The 14,843-nt window shown below is 37.7% G+C and overlaps 1 protein-coding gene across 2 annotated transcripts in view; it reads left to right on the top strand.

The window, feature by feature from the left end:
* Positions 1-5,393, top strand: part of gabrb4 (gamma-aminobutyric acid type A receptor subunit beta4) — a 50,931-nt gene extending 45,538 nt beyond the window's left edge. The window contains exons 7-9 of one of the 2 annotated variants that reach the window (XM_053331178.1): positions 2,158-2,310; positions 3,746-4,002; positions 5,040-5,393. In XM_053331178.1, the coding sequence (XP_053187153.1) occupies positions 2,158-2,310; positions 3,746-4,002; positions 5,040-5,393 (764 nt within the window). Of the gene's footprint in view, positions 1-2,157; positions 2,311-3,745; positions 4,073-4,992 lie in introns of both variants that reach the window. The other variant, XM_053331177.1, reaches the window with a different exon arrangement.
* Positions 5,394-14,843: the final 9,450 nt, after the last annotated feature.

Here is a 14,843-nt window from a genome sequence, read left to right as displayed (position 1 = left end):
GAGCTAAGCTTAGCTTAGCGCAAAGACTTGAAACAGGGGGAAAACTACGAACCTGCTTCTGTCCAAAAGTTCCCCTATTAACACTTTGTGTCTTGTTTGTTTAATATGTGATAAAACTGAAGTATAAAATCACTAAAGTTTTATGCTGGACTATTTATTGGCCGGGTGTGGCAACTTTTTATAGTTTTGTTGTCATGTGAAGTTGTTGGGCTTCAGTGCAAGATACACGTTAGCTTTAGAGGTGCTGGCGGTTGGTGGTTACCTTTTGTTATCAGGCTAGCTGTCTCCCATGTTTTCAATCTTTCTGCTAAGCTAAGCTAACTGTGTTCTGACAGGCACAAGAGTGGTATCAATCCTCTATTCTACCTCTCCACAAGACAGCAAATAAGTGTATCTCCCCTAAATGTCAAACTATTTCTTTCAGTAAAGATCTGATTAGTTCTTCCATCACTAACTCATCCATATTGAAAGTTTATATAGAATACTCCCTACAATGTTAAACAGGAGTATTTGGATTTATGCAGTGTTATAAAACAGTGAAAGACTAACGTTGAAAAGCATATACTAGTGATGGTGTGCAGCATAATGTCATTTCTTTTGTTTTAATCTCACTGCTGACATATGGAGAAAAAACACTGACTGAAAGTTCCTGAAAACCTAGCTTTAAATATTTCAAGTACTTCACCGTAACTTCAAATATTCATGACTAAACAAGCAGCAATAAAAGTTTAAAAACAAAAACAAACAAACAAAAAAAACATCTTTAGATTTTAATTATTCATTAAAAAACTCAGCTAGTTCCTTCATCAGGACTGTGTGGCTGTACTTTCCTTACATTTGATTGACAGTAACCAAACATCCCACCATCATCATCAGATTTGTCAGATTCTGATTCAGATGTTCTTAAATCCTGATTGGTGCGCAACAGTACATGACATCACCAGAGCCCCACCCACTTCAAACCAGTGAAAAGAGCACAGGTTTAAAATACATTAATCTTTCATGTAAAACAACCCAAATTGTTCTAACTTTTAAAATTGTGTATTCATGTAGGAGTACACCACACTATATTGTACACATAGTGAGAAGCTGGTTGAGAAAATACATTTTTAAGGCCTTTAAGACATGTTGCATGGGGCATGAAGAGTGCCAAAGCCAAATCAAGTGTTTTAGTAATACATTTTGTATGACTGCACCATTTGTGTCATTTCCTTGACCCCAGGAACCCCATAGGCAACCTCACATTTCTAACAGGAAGACACAGGCAAGATTTAATGTTTCATGTTCAAGTTTAACGAAATCAGTGAAACATTTGTCTCCCCCCGTTAATCTGGAATGTATTTGGGTGATCTAAAGCATTTGTCTCACACTTGATTAAGTATGTATGCTAAGGTATTGATTCATTAAAAGATTTACAGAAACCTGGAGATGATGAGGTCATTCATCACTGTGTTCCTCATAGCAAATAACCTTTTAGATTAAAACCATCACGCTTATATTAGGCCTTTTTTCTTTGGTGACAAATTGGAAATAAATCTCTTGATAGAATACATAGACTAAAATTTAACAACATGTAGAGCAATTTGTATGCTTTTCAACCTAATAAATATCCTTCTATGCTGTCCATATGGCTTCTGGCATCAGCATTTCATTGTTTTGGATGTTTAAATTAAAGTGCAATCAAAACCAGCTGACATTTTCCTGAGTTACAGTACCACCTCACAGCCACTTACTTACATATACTTTTTTTAGGCATGCATTGCGATTATGCACCTTTAAAATGGCCTTTTGGTAATGTTTAGAGGACAGAGAAAGTGGGAAAGAAAAGCAGAGCAGCCCTCTGTGACAATTCTCAGAGGGATGCTGGAGCTGCCTGCTGAGATAGGGGCTTGCAGAAAAATCTGCCGTGTTTGCGACTTTCTGCCATGTTTAATTGGAATCGAACTTGTCCCTGGAAAGGAATCCATCGCTTTGGGGAAATTAAGTGCTCCATCTGAACAAATGGAGAAATGACTACCCTGCGCCTTGTCAAAGTGCAGACTTTGAAACTCTTAAGTTGCGCCAACATTTCCCCCTTCTCTCCTTTTTTTTTAACTGATGTGTTTTCACTCTGCCCTGCTCTATCCTAAACTATCACTCCATGCTTTCTCCTTACAGGTTCATATCCAAGGCTTTCGCTGAGTTTCAGGATTAAGAGGAACATTGGATATTTCATCCTGCAGACATACATGCCCTCCATCTTGATCACCATCCTCTCCTGGGTCTCCTTCTGGATCAATTATGATGCCTCTGCAGCTCGGGTGGCCCTGGGTAAGGCACCGCTGCATTATTAAACTTCTAACTGCCCCTATTAAAATCCAGTGATTATCACAAGAGCCAGCAGCATCTGGCTGTCACACGTTAAATATTGCTGTGTAATGTATTTACAAGCATGTGAAATTATCGACTTAATTTTGATTCAAAGCGATGTAATCAGTTTAAATTTTGAGGGAAGAAAAAATTAATGCCAGTACTCCAATTTCCTTAATTACCATCTGAATTCAGTGTATCAATGACTCCCCGACAGGCTACAAGCCACATCACTTATTTCCATTTAGTTGATATTGCTTTTATAAAGTTTATGTTCTTCCAATGTGATATATTCCCAAAAGAACACTAGTGCTGATTAAACACTAAACATAGCCAAACACTCATGCACATGTTAATGAGTATGCATGATTTGATTTATGTGTGAATGACAAAAAACAAACAAAAATAAAATCACTCATATTTGTAATCTTGCACAATAGAACCGCATATGAGGAGTATGTACAGGCCTCGACTGTGAAACAGTCAATCAACTTCATGTAACACAAATTTGGACAATAGCTGCAAGTTGCAAGTTGCAAACATTAATGTAGTGATAATCAATTTTCAAGGGTCTTTGGAAATATGTGTTCTTCTCTGATATAAAATAACAGACTGCGCTATAAAAAAAATCAAATCTGAAAATGTAAAATTCAAAACTTTGTGTATCGACTTTTAGTACAATTTGCCTAATTAGTGGAATGTGCATTCACTAAAGAACTGTACTTAGTGTAAGTACCATTCTGTAGTAATTTTACTTTATTTACTTTATTTTCTAAGTTGTACTACTAACACTACTTCTGCTCTGCAAATTTTGGAGGGAAGTATTGTATTTCTACTGCACTACAGTAATCTGACAGTTAGTTTCTCTGCAGATTCTGACTTCAAATACAAAGTTAAGATCATCTAATGAGATAAGATGCATTGTTAGATCAAACAGTATGTAAAGTACAGTTATAACTGGCCCCACCTCAGCAGGCATAACATTAAAATGCTGCTAATGTACCAATGAATCAATAGTAATAATCAAATAATGTTACATATAATGATATTACACTGACAGGGGCCGTTCTGCTGCTTAATGAATAATATAATTTTTATATATAGTTTATAATATGTAAACATTTTAAGGACTTTTACTTGTAATGGAGCATTTTTACATTACAGTATTGTGGTTTTTATTTATAGTATCAGTCAAAAGTTTGGACACACCTTTTCTATTCACTGTGTTCAAACATGTGACTGATACTCTAAATAAACCAGCAGTAACCTTCTGTCCAATAGTATCAGCTGATTTAACATGCACTATTATTAAAATATAAATGTTTTTTAATGTTTGAAAGAGACGGGTGTTTCTGATGGGGAATTCTTTGTTTCTGTTTGTTTCTGCCGCATTTAGGTGTGACAACGGTGCTTACCATGACAACAATTAACACCCACCTTAGGGAGACTCTCCCCAAGATTCCCTATGTGAAAGCCATCGACGTCTACCTCATGGGCTGTTTTGTGTTTGTGTTCTTGGCCCTGCTCGAATATGCCTTTGTAAATTACGTGTTCTTTGGCCGGGGCCCTGCGCAACAAAAGAAAATCAATGAGAGGCTGAACAAAACCAACAATGAGCGCACAAGATACGAAGAGAAGCGCCTGAGGGAACAGGTTTGCATCTTCACCTTACCGCCTCTGTTATACTCTAATGTCAGTCAGAGTTCAACTACAAAACAACAATGTTCTACACATAAGATTTCTAGCCATAGTTGTTTCATTCAAAGACACACATACAGTATTCCCTCAAGTAATCTTACAGAAGCAATATGATGCCACCACAACCCAATATGCATTCACCAACCATCATCCATTGCTTTTCCCTCAAGCACAGACTGCTTTTTATCGAGCATAGCCTTCCTCATTGAGGTAGCGATTCATCTAACTCAACAGTGGTGTAAACATTCTCATTTCTTATTTAGGTTATTGTCTCTGTTTATGCTGTAGGCTTCATTCATTCTCACTCTGCTACCTTGTATTTTAACGTGTGTTTTTCAACTGAATCGGACAAAAATAAAAAAAATTGAATAAAGCAGCATAAGGAGGCTTTGGCAATGTGTCAGTTTGGCAGTGGCAGATGCTGAAACGGTCAGACTGAATGAAGCCCCTTGTTTTTTTGTGAAGTACTAAATGCTATGCTTACTCAAAGTTGTTCCTGCTAACTTTCTGTCTTTATGCATTGTGTAATTTAATGAAAATGTGCTTATTTGTCAGTACTTTGTAGCCGTTTTTAATGTTCTCTTCATTTTTCTTTCACATTGCAAGGACTCCATTTCCGTGCCGTTTCAAACCAACACCTTCAGGTCATTTACACAGCGAAGAAATCTGTATCTCGAGGAACAAAGAAAAGTTGGGGTATATTTATTTAGAAATCATATCAGCTGTAGGCCAGCCCTCACTATAAAGTCAGATGATTAAGGCTGTTCAAATTACTTGTATCACTAATTTATGTCTATATAAAGAAACTCTTTAACTATTTCTATTGCATGCAAGAAATTACATTCCATATCATCCCTGCATTTTGCTTTAGCTTTACAGTCTGGGGAATGGGTGGGGGGATTAATATAAGTTACATTATTGAGGGGATTTGGGGCTACTGCTCAGCACTTCAGCCCTCACTGACACTCGGTATCTCTCCAACTTCCTGGCAGGTGGACGCATATGGAAACATTCTCCTCACCACACTGGAGATGAATAACGAAGTGATGCCTTCTGACGTGGGAAGCAGCGTCAGTGACTCTCGGAATTCAGTCATGTCCTTTGACAGCTCCGGGGTCCAATTCAGGAAGCCCATGGCGCCCCGAGATGGCTTCAGCCACCACTCGCTGGATCGGAGCGCCATGCGGAGCCGGGCCAACTGTCGGCTACGACGACGCTCCTCCAAGCTCAAGTTGAAAATCCCAAACCTGTCAGATGTTAGCACCATTGACAAGTGGTCCCGGGTCATTTTCCCTATCACCTTTGGATTTTTCAACCTAATCTACTGGTTGTACTATGTGAATTGATGTGCATCCCACTAGGAATCATGGGCCATATTTTGAGAGCACATTAAATTGGCTTTGATACAGTTCCAAAATATGTATACACATATACAAGTTGAACATATGTATATGCATATTTCTATATATTATATTTATATATACACGTGTGAAATCTGAAGGACCTTTCTGCTGTACAAAGTATTAATAGGATGACTTGAATGTTTAAGAATAATTGTGAGAGAAGATTTTCAAGGCTTTGAGTTTCTTTTTCCTCCTGAAACAAACAAACAAACAAACAAACAAACGAACAAACGCAAGATCCCACCCGGGGTTTTTGGAACTAAAGACTGCATGATATTTTTGCTAAAAAAAAAAAAAAAAAAAAGAAAAGAAAAAAGAGAAAGTGAAAGCTCTTGAGAGAGAAAAGATGTCTCAGAGTCCCATTGACTTTTTATTGATACTTATTGTAATCAGAAATCCTCTACTGTAGCTCATGAAATCAGTGGTGGCTTGTCTGTTCAGGCATCAGCTGAGTGAGATCCTTGACACCCCCCCACTCCCTCCTCGCCCTCTCCCTCCCTCCCTGCACCCACCCCACCCACCCGCTACATTACCCATGGAAAACATGCACGGAAATCTCCGGTTCTACTATGTACAGCAACCTTGTTTGGATTATGTGTTGTTCCTTGGGTTTTTTGAAGTGATATCGTTCTCTTTATCAGACATCAGCTCTGGCCTAATGGTCTCCATTAGAGGGGGACGTGTGGATGGGATGTTTGACCGCCGCATTCCTGCCAAGAGTCAACGCAAACTTCCTTTCTCTTCTCATGTTATTTTTAGAAACATGTCTTGAGGGGGAATGGGGGGGGGGGGGGGTATTTTTTCATTATGGTTCGAAACAATGCTGATTATTGTAGATATGATTTTGTCTTGAAAAATACTGTGATTTCGGAGAGTGTTGGGACATGTTCTAGAGCTAGGGCATTATGAGATAAAAGAGTCAAAGGTATGCATTACTCATTTTGATTGTTTGAAAAAAAAGAGACATATTCTGTACATTTTATCATTCAGTATTCTCATGAAAGTATACTTGTACTGTTTATTTCCTCCTATTGATTGATTCACACGCTCTTTAGATGCAGAGGTCATCGACGTCATAACCTGCTTTGTGTTCGCTAAAAGGTACTGGGTGGTGGCGGGGGAAGGGAGGGAGGGGGGAGGGAGGGGGGTTTGCTTTTGTGATTCGTTTAAAAATGATTCCACAGTGGCGATGTAAGAACATTGTATATTCAAAAGAGTCAACATATCAGCCCACAGTTTGACCAGTTGTCATTCAGTATGCAGTAATTTCTTTGTATGTCGAGCATTTCTTCAGTGTCGCAGTTCGTGAAGGCAAGATTATTTGATTGGGATAGTAATGGGTAGCTCAGCTCAGGAGGGAGATGTAGGATTTTAACATTTCACATTCAAACTCTAAACTCTGATCAGGAAGGATAGAGTGATTCTTGGGCGGGGAAAAAAAAAAAAAAAACCTGTGAAAAAAGAAGCCATGAATTTGAACATAACGACCAAAAGGCCTATAATTCACATGCATTATTGTTTTGTTTTGTTCTCCCACCTCAACACACACACACACACACACACACACACACACACACACACACAAACACAAACACAAAGCATTTCCAGTGCTCAGGTTCATTTGCAAAGAAGAAAAAAAAAGTTTTCTGTGAGACTATAGGACCTTGATTTTTTAATTTTATTTAAAATTTTATTGTGCTTTTAGGTTGTGCAATCCCGATTTGGTTTGTCGAGTTAAAGAGAGAAAGATGGAGTCAGAGAGTCAGATGATGGTGAGGGGAGACAGATGCACTGGAGCACAGTGGGAAGACAGAAAATGGAAAAAAAGAGAAGAAAAAATAAGAATCCTCCAATGCTTGTTTAGAGCAGCTGAAGTGCAGATCAGCATCTTCCTCGGTGTCATCTTCACTTCAGGCACAAACAGGCTCTACAGGGAGCAACAGGCTCTCAGCAAAACCTAGATAACTAAATATACCATCGGGTCCCGTGGCAGAGAAGTGATTGGCTTATTAGAATACGAGCGCTGTGTGGTCCCTAAGAAACAAAAGAGAGGAAACAAGAGAGGAGAAATTGTTTATACTGTACACACACACATGGGAACAAGATGAAGATGCAGGGGCTGCAGAGTAATGATGCTAAAGCAGGAGTCTCAATTTATCATCAGAGATATCCACTCCCCTCTGGAGCGCAGGGTGTGCACACTTAAGATATCTTCAAAAAGGAATACTGATCAGAAGCCAATTTGTCTCCATAAGTCATAGTGAAGTTTGTACAGTATTGTGGCCCAAAGCTGTGATCCGAGTTTAGTATTTATTTTTATTTAAATTGTATGTATTGTCGTCATGTAGAAGGAAAAAAGTAAATGGAAAAAAAATATCATCTGGTAATCTATCTAAAAATGTAGAGGAGTGTTTAAGATGGTGAGAGTAACTGGACAAGCTGAGTTTTCTGTTTCTGTCTGCAGCCGAACAATCTGTCCCTTGTCTCTCAGTCAACTGTGATGTCCAAAAGGATTACATGACCATAACTTTGTGATTTAAATGTGAAATGAGAAATGTGAAAGGAGACAACAAGTGAACAAGAGCCAAAAGGTATTAACGTAGTAGCAAATATTGCAAGGAATTATGGAAGCTTGAAACATGGAAATAAGTCAGAATTTGCACTGAAGCAGGACCTAATGGGTTATACAGAAAATACATAGTATTATATATGACTCTTTCTATAAGAAATAAGAGTAGGTAAATAGTCTGTAACCTTCACAAATGCAGAATTCAGCAAAAGTTGCCATGTGGAAGTGAGTTCAGATTGAAATGCAATGAACATGGATACTTGAACTTGGAATCATGTCGTCTTTTACACCTTGTTTAAAAATGCCTACAGTATTATGTTATTATGCTAACTCATAATATAGATCCCATACGTTACATTTCAAATTTATAGAGCTGAAAGCAATTCTCATTTGATATGTAGTCATTATTATTATTATCTTTTTGCTAACTGGATTTTGCAATCAGATAAAGATTTTGATGGCAGGCCCACAGTATATGTTAGTCTATGGTTGGTATGAAGGTATTTGATGTTAAATATGGATAGGGAGCGGGGACGTCTGAATCGGGAAACTTTTGCATATTCCAGATGTGCGGTGTTGATTACAGATGTGCACATTCAACATGTCATGTAAGGTTTTTGAACACACAAAAATGAAATAAGATGGTAATTGTTAGTGGATAATGAAATAAAGTTCATACAATTAATAGACATCATTTTATTTATTTATTATTTATTATATCATTTCATCCTGGTTTGCAACACTAACAGCTTGTCAAACTGTTCAAAGGCAATATGATGGATCTTTACTAATAAGAGTTGAGTCAGACTACGAGGCCAGAGGATGCTGTTTGTTCCAGTGCAAAAACACTACATATTGTTTGTTAAAAATATGTTACTTAAGCCAACCATAAGTGTTATTTGAACTAAACTGATGGAACATGTTCAACCCAGAAAGAAGCCAAATCCATCTATTCAGTGATCCAGTGAAATGCACTTAAGTATCAAATTCTTATTCAGGTTGGTTTATTCTCAGACTACAAAAATTCCTGTTCGGGTATTTAACTTTTTTTGGTTTGTTTGTTGTTTTTTTGTTTGTTTTTTGTTTTTTAGATCATAAATGCGCATCTTTAATGAACTCCAAACACATCCGGAGGAGGAACATTAGCAGCCCTTGCATGCTCGCAGTAACTATATTCACCACTCATTTCACTCAGAACATGTATTACCTGCTTTCTAGACATGAAATCAGCACATTCATCCCAAAAGCTGTGAGGATCTTAAGTTCTATGCTTTACTTTTAGGATATTTGCTTCTACAAGAGAGAAAAATACATTTCTTTTGACACATATGTTCAAGGAGCAGAGGAGGAGAAAAAAAAGTGTTGAACTGATTTCAATGTGAATTTTCTTGCCTCTAGTGTATATGTGTAATTACATGTGAATTGTACTGTAAATATGATATCTTTCACTTACTAGTTCTTAATGCATGAACAAAAACATGGCAGTTCGTAATACCAGCTAGCCTCACTGCCTATGGCATGGACAGCTTCTCTAGCATTGGCATACTTCTGCAAATGAAACCTAAAAAAATGAAACACAAGAAATACATGGTGTGAACAAAATAATGGAGAAATCAACCACAGAGTCCTCTCACAGTGAAGGAGTGTCTGGTGGAGATGCACCGATTCCCTTAAACTGTAGGCCTTGGTTCACTGTCAGCGTATGGGATGGTGCTGTCTTGAATGAAATTCTCTAGTTTGGCTTTCCCTTTTATCATATCTGAACTAACCTAGCGGGAGTTTTAAGCACAGTTTACCTGCAGCGTTTACCTCAACCATCAACAAATCACTCAATCATCCATGTATCCACTAAGAATTTTAAGGGCATTATGGCCTAGATGGCTAATAGAGGCTAGAGGAGCAGGGTTGCCTTAAGAAGGCGAGTGGGATGTTCTTTCCTGTTCCTCAACAAAACAGTCATGTGTGCCCCTGAGCAAGGCACTTAGCCAATTGTCCAAGTGCAGCTGCTCACTTGCCAACAATAGAAGCCTACGTCTGTGCAGGCTAGCTCCCGGAAGTAAATATGTTCAGCTATGTTAGGGTATTGATGGAAAATTGTTGCCTGAATAAAGTTTAAAAAGAATTTTTAAAAAGAAACAGATGATCTTTCTGAGATCTTGATGCAGAACCACACACTGGAAACAATTTTACCATCAACATTTAAGCTATACAACCTCCACTTCTTTACACAACAGTTAAGAAATAGGATTTCATGTCATGCCGTCCCACTTTCACAAAGTTCCTGTAGTTCTGTATGAGTGAATTAAACCCATTTTAGTGCAGTTTAAAACGTTGGTCAGCTGAGGTGGCCTTAATCTCTTTTTAATGTTTGTTGAAAAGCATCACATTAGATGACATTTCACATGTCTGTCGTGATTACCAGCTGGGATCTAATTTGGGAAAACTTACTAATAATGCTGTTGAGTCTGCATTTCATTTGGGACTAACACCACTCCCAGACAGAATTAAACAAAGACATGGATAATGGGCTGAACCTGTGAACACAAAACTGTTCTCAGTTACTAATAGCCCAGAGGCTGACCTCTAAGAAAAGAGTGGACCACGACCACGCCAGAAAATTTCATCCACCGAACACCAGAACAGAGCTGACAGACTCCTCGCTGTTGGAAGAACTTTTGTTGGTGCATTCATTATTTTGTATACCTTGTAGGTTTTGATTTGCATGACCTGAGTTTTAAAAGGTTTATTTTCATATATTTTTACTCCACACACACATTAGATTCATCTCCACAGCCAGGAAAAAGAAAGATCCAGTGTTTACATGCTCAAATTGCACTTGTTTTACAGCCAGCTCTATAAATCTTGTGAAACAAACTGTTCGTAAAACTGGAGGAAAAATGTCAACATAGAACGTACATTGTGTGATTCGTGTGAATCGCGAATGTGTGCTTCTATAAAAATGTACTTACTGTAAATCACGCAATTTGGAATAGATGCACAAGGTGCATGCTGTAGTTTTATCAGGTTCAGCATAAGCATTAACATCAATCGCCCTTCAACTACAAAGGATGTAAAGGATGCTCACCAGTAGCATCTGAACGTAAGCCATGTGATTGCACACTGAGTGGGTGTTCCCTGTATTTTCTCTTTAATAAGTTGCCTCTGGTTATGGTCTGTTGTCGATTACTGTATGATGATACTTGCCAGAAGCTGTGCTGATCCCAAGTTACACATCAGTATACCTCCCGCTTTGAAAGAGCCTACCAGGGAGACTATCTCATGTTTAACCAGTAGGTATGAAAGATTTTCCAACACTTTGTTAAAAAAGAAAAAGAAAAAAAGAAAGAAAGAAATTGGCAAAAAAGAAAGAAACCCACAAAACCAACAGCCCATTTATTTTTCGAATATGAATTAGTAAATGATTTTGTTCATTTCTGTGTTCATTTCTGATTTATTGTATTTGTTGCATTTGTTATGGATTGTTATACTTACTGTTGTTGTTGTTTTACCATAAGAAGGAAATGTAACTCATCTGATATACTGGCACTGGAAGAAAAATGCATTTGGTTTTTGTACTGTAATTGTTTTTGTTCACATTGGGCGCTTATTTGATTCAGTTGTTTAATAAGGTGTTTGATTTCATTTGGAGTATCAGTACTCATGGAATCAACATTTGTGTAGTATGAAGTTGTATTTTTTTTGTCAGTGCAAATTAATGTTATAGTGTCAATCAGCTTTTTTAGGTGTTTGAACAAAATGTGTTTTTTACAAATACAAGGTGTTCAAGTATGTGGTATAAAAAGGGTTATCATTCAAACAACAGACTTTTTACAAATAAAGGCTTATACAGTAAAGAAAGCTAATGTCTTTTCATTTGCCCTTTGAGGACTAATATACAACATTGTTTCCTTTGACTTTTTATTAATTTATTTTGAGATATTGGTCCCCAAAAGGTAAATAGCATACAATGTTGCAAAACAAGAGGATAAAATCAGGTATTTACCATTGCTATTCCAGGTTGTTGTCAGAGCTCGCACCTCTTAGTTGGTGTCTTGCTTTTGATGACTGTTGGGTATGAAGACAGTCAGATAACAACATTTCAGAAAAATCAAGAGTGTCTTCTTTTAATTTGATTATAAAACATTGCGCATTTATGAGAATATACCTCCTTTCATACCCTATTTCCTGAATAAAGACGCAAAGTGACTCCTGCTGACAAGTGTAATATTTGCCCCATTTTCAATTCAGGAATGATTAAATAGTCTTTTTAAAAAAAAAAAAAAAAAACATGGTTGGCAAATATAACATGAGTAACAATGTAGTATAGGTTGGGACAATATAGCTCTGGGGCAGTTGAAACTTAAAAGTTAAGTTTGAGGTCTGTGCCTGCAAAGCAATTAATTTGGTATGTTAAAAGCACACATGCAAACTCTCTGCTGAGACTTTTTGTCCTCTAGTTGAGGACATGATGCTATATATAATAGCACATTTGTTTTATTTTTTGTTGGGTTTTGTTGTTTTGTTTTTTAGGATGCACTCTGAGCTTGAACTACAGTCAATCTTTCGGCGGTGAAGGTGAAGAGAACAGAGGTGAGAGAACCGTAATGATCCAGAGCGAGACATTTGAAACATTATGTTCCACATATGCCTCGAAGCATTAGGAAACAATGAATTGCAGTCCAAACAAGCTCATTGATTTTATAGATTCGTAGCAGAGTGTTGTTGGTTTTGGGGGGTGGGGGTCGGGAGCTCCACGTGTAACCTCAGTCCCACATTTGAGTCTGAAATGATACAATAATCTGATTAAAAGCACAATTTGTGGCTCAAAAAGTGTGCCACACCATCAAAAATGAAAACAAATACAGTAACTGGAAAATCTCAATTCCAAATGAACCTACAGAGTCAAATGACCAAGTTATTAATGCTGTTTAACATCTGTTTACATCAAAACTGTTTGTAGATACATCTGGAAAAAGAGGCCTGTAACAGCTGACAAGCACAAAACTCTCAGCTTTTTTATACTCTGTGTGGATTTGGAGCCTTTTCTTGTTGTTGTTGTGGAGTTTGCACGCTTGTGTCTGTGTGGACGTCCTCCGGGTGCTGCACTGTCCTCCCACGGACTGAAGACATGGTCCACTGGAGACTCAAAATTGCCTGTAGGTGTGAATGTGAGTGTGAATGTGTCTGTCTACATGCGTGTCATCTCTGTGATAGACGGGCAACATGTCAGGGGGTGAGCCCTGCCTCACGCCCCAATGCATGCTGGGATGGATTCCAGCATCTTTGCAACCGTTAACAGCATAAGCAGTTTAGTAAATGGATGGATGGATGTACTGAACATGGCAAACTATGAAATGATATGTGAATATCAATGCATTTGTAATTTATACAATGAGAGGATAATCCTGATCGGGCCTTTAAGTCGTTAACCAAAATCATCACGTGTTGTTAACTGTGCATCGATGGCTTTAAGAAGTCATCAGTTCCAGGCGTCATTAATGATTTTTGAGCGGTGACATCCCCAGACACTAATACTTCACTGTCATTAGGAGCAAGACCCGAGGCCTGGTGTGTAAATGGTATGGCGCACATGCATACAAATGACACGTACACAGCATGGTGTGCAGCATTTAGGACTTAGAGCGAGAAAGGATTTTGGTCTGGGGAATGGTGATGCATAATTTACTGATGTTATTACCGTAGAAAGTCCAAATGAGTCTGTGGTAGTCACTTATGATGTGGAAATATTATTTTATTATACAATCCGAGGCATAAGAGATAAAACTGAATTAGAGAGTGTTATATTCCCTAAACTGACGGCCTAGAAATCCTGACTCACAAAAACTTACAAGCATTTGAAATACTCATTGATTCAATTACTGGTGTAAAATTAAAAATTAAAAAATCCAGTTCTTAAAAAAAAAAAAAAAACTGTGAAATTTCATCCTTTTGGATTTGTTGGGAGAAAATCATTGTTTCCAAGGAAGCACAGTGTTATGATGGCCTCATATTTCAGATGTACACCTGCAACATATCTGGTTCACATTCAGCTTTTGTTGCATGTCACACTAGGGTGTAACATCTTCTCTTCCCCTGTGTTTCCTGTACTTATCACCTGTAACAACTGTACGAAAAAAAATCCCAAAACTGCAGAAATAATCATAAGAACAAAAAAACCCCACTGATGATTATAATAATGCTCACCATTTATTAGAGTTTAATAAAATATAGTTTCACAGTATGGAAAAAGGATTTTTCTGGTCTTTTGCTTGAATATGCTGTCTGAACAATACTGATTCACATGTTTTTTAGCAGTGTTTGAACAAGCCAATCAGAGCCGCTCCTCAGTGTGACATCACACTAAATGCAAATGTTGATATTCAGTATTTTGAGATTGGTTGGTACAGTATACCACTTGAACTTGAATCTGTTTGTTTCTGTCAGTTTAACCATGCAGCCAGCCAACAGGCCTTCTCCACTGCAGACATTTTAACTTGTTATAGTAGGAAGAGCACAGGTGTTACTAATCACATTATCAATGGCTCTATTCTATTCAAGATTCCCAGTAAGCCTTAACAGTTATCCGGCATGCAGGATACTGGGGCCTTGAAATCGAACCAGTGAAATGGTATTCAGCCGACATTAATTTGATTATTTACACTTGTGCTTTTCCCGCTGCATGTATGGCAAAAAGTTTTGCATAAAGAAGGCCAATCAGAGGCTGTTGAATTATCATCTAGGAAGGAAATGGGCACCAAACAATGTTGAATGCAACTGAGAAAGAAAAGATAAAATGGGTTAACTTATATGAGTTAATTATTAGT

Source organism: Scomber japonicus, chromosome 13, assembly GCF_027409825.1.
Source record: "Scomber japonicus isolate fScoJap1 chromosome 13, fScoJap1.pri, whole genome shotgun sequence".
NCBI classification, from domain to species: Eukaryota; Metazoa; Chordata; class Actinopteri; order Scombriformes; family Scombridae; genus Scomber; species Scomber japonicus.
This window is presented reverse-complemented; position numbering and strand designations above follow the sequence as displayed.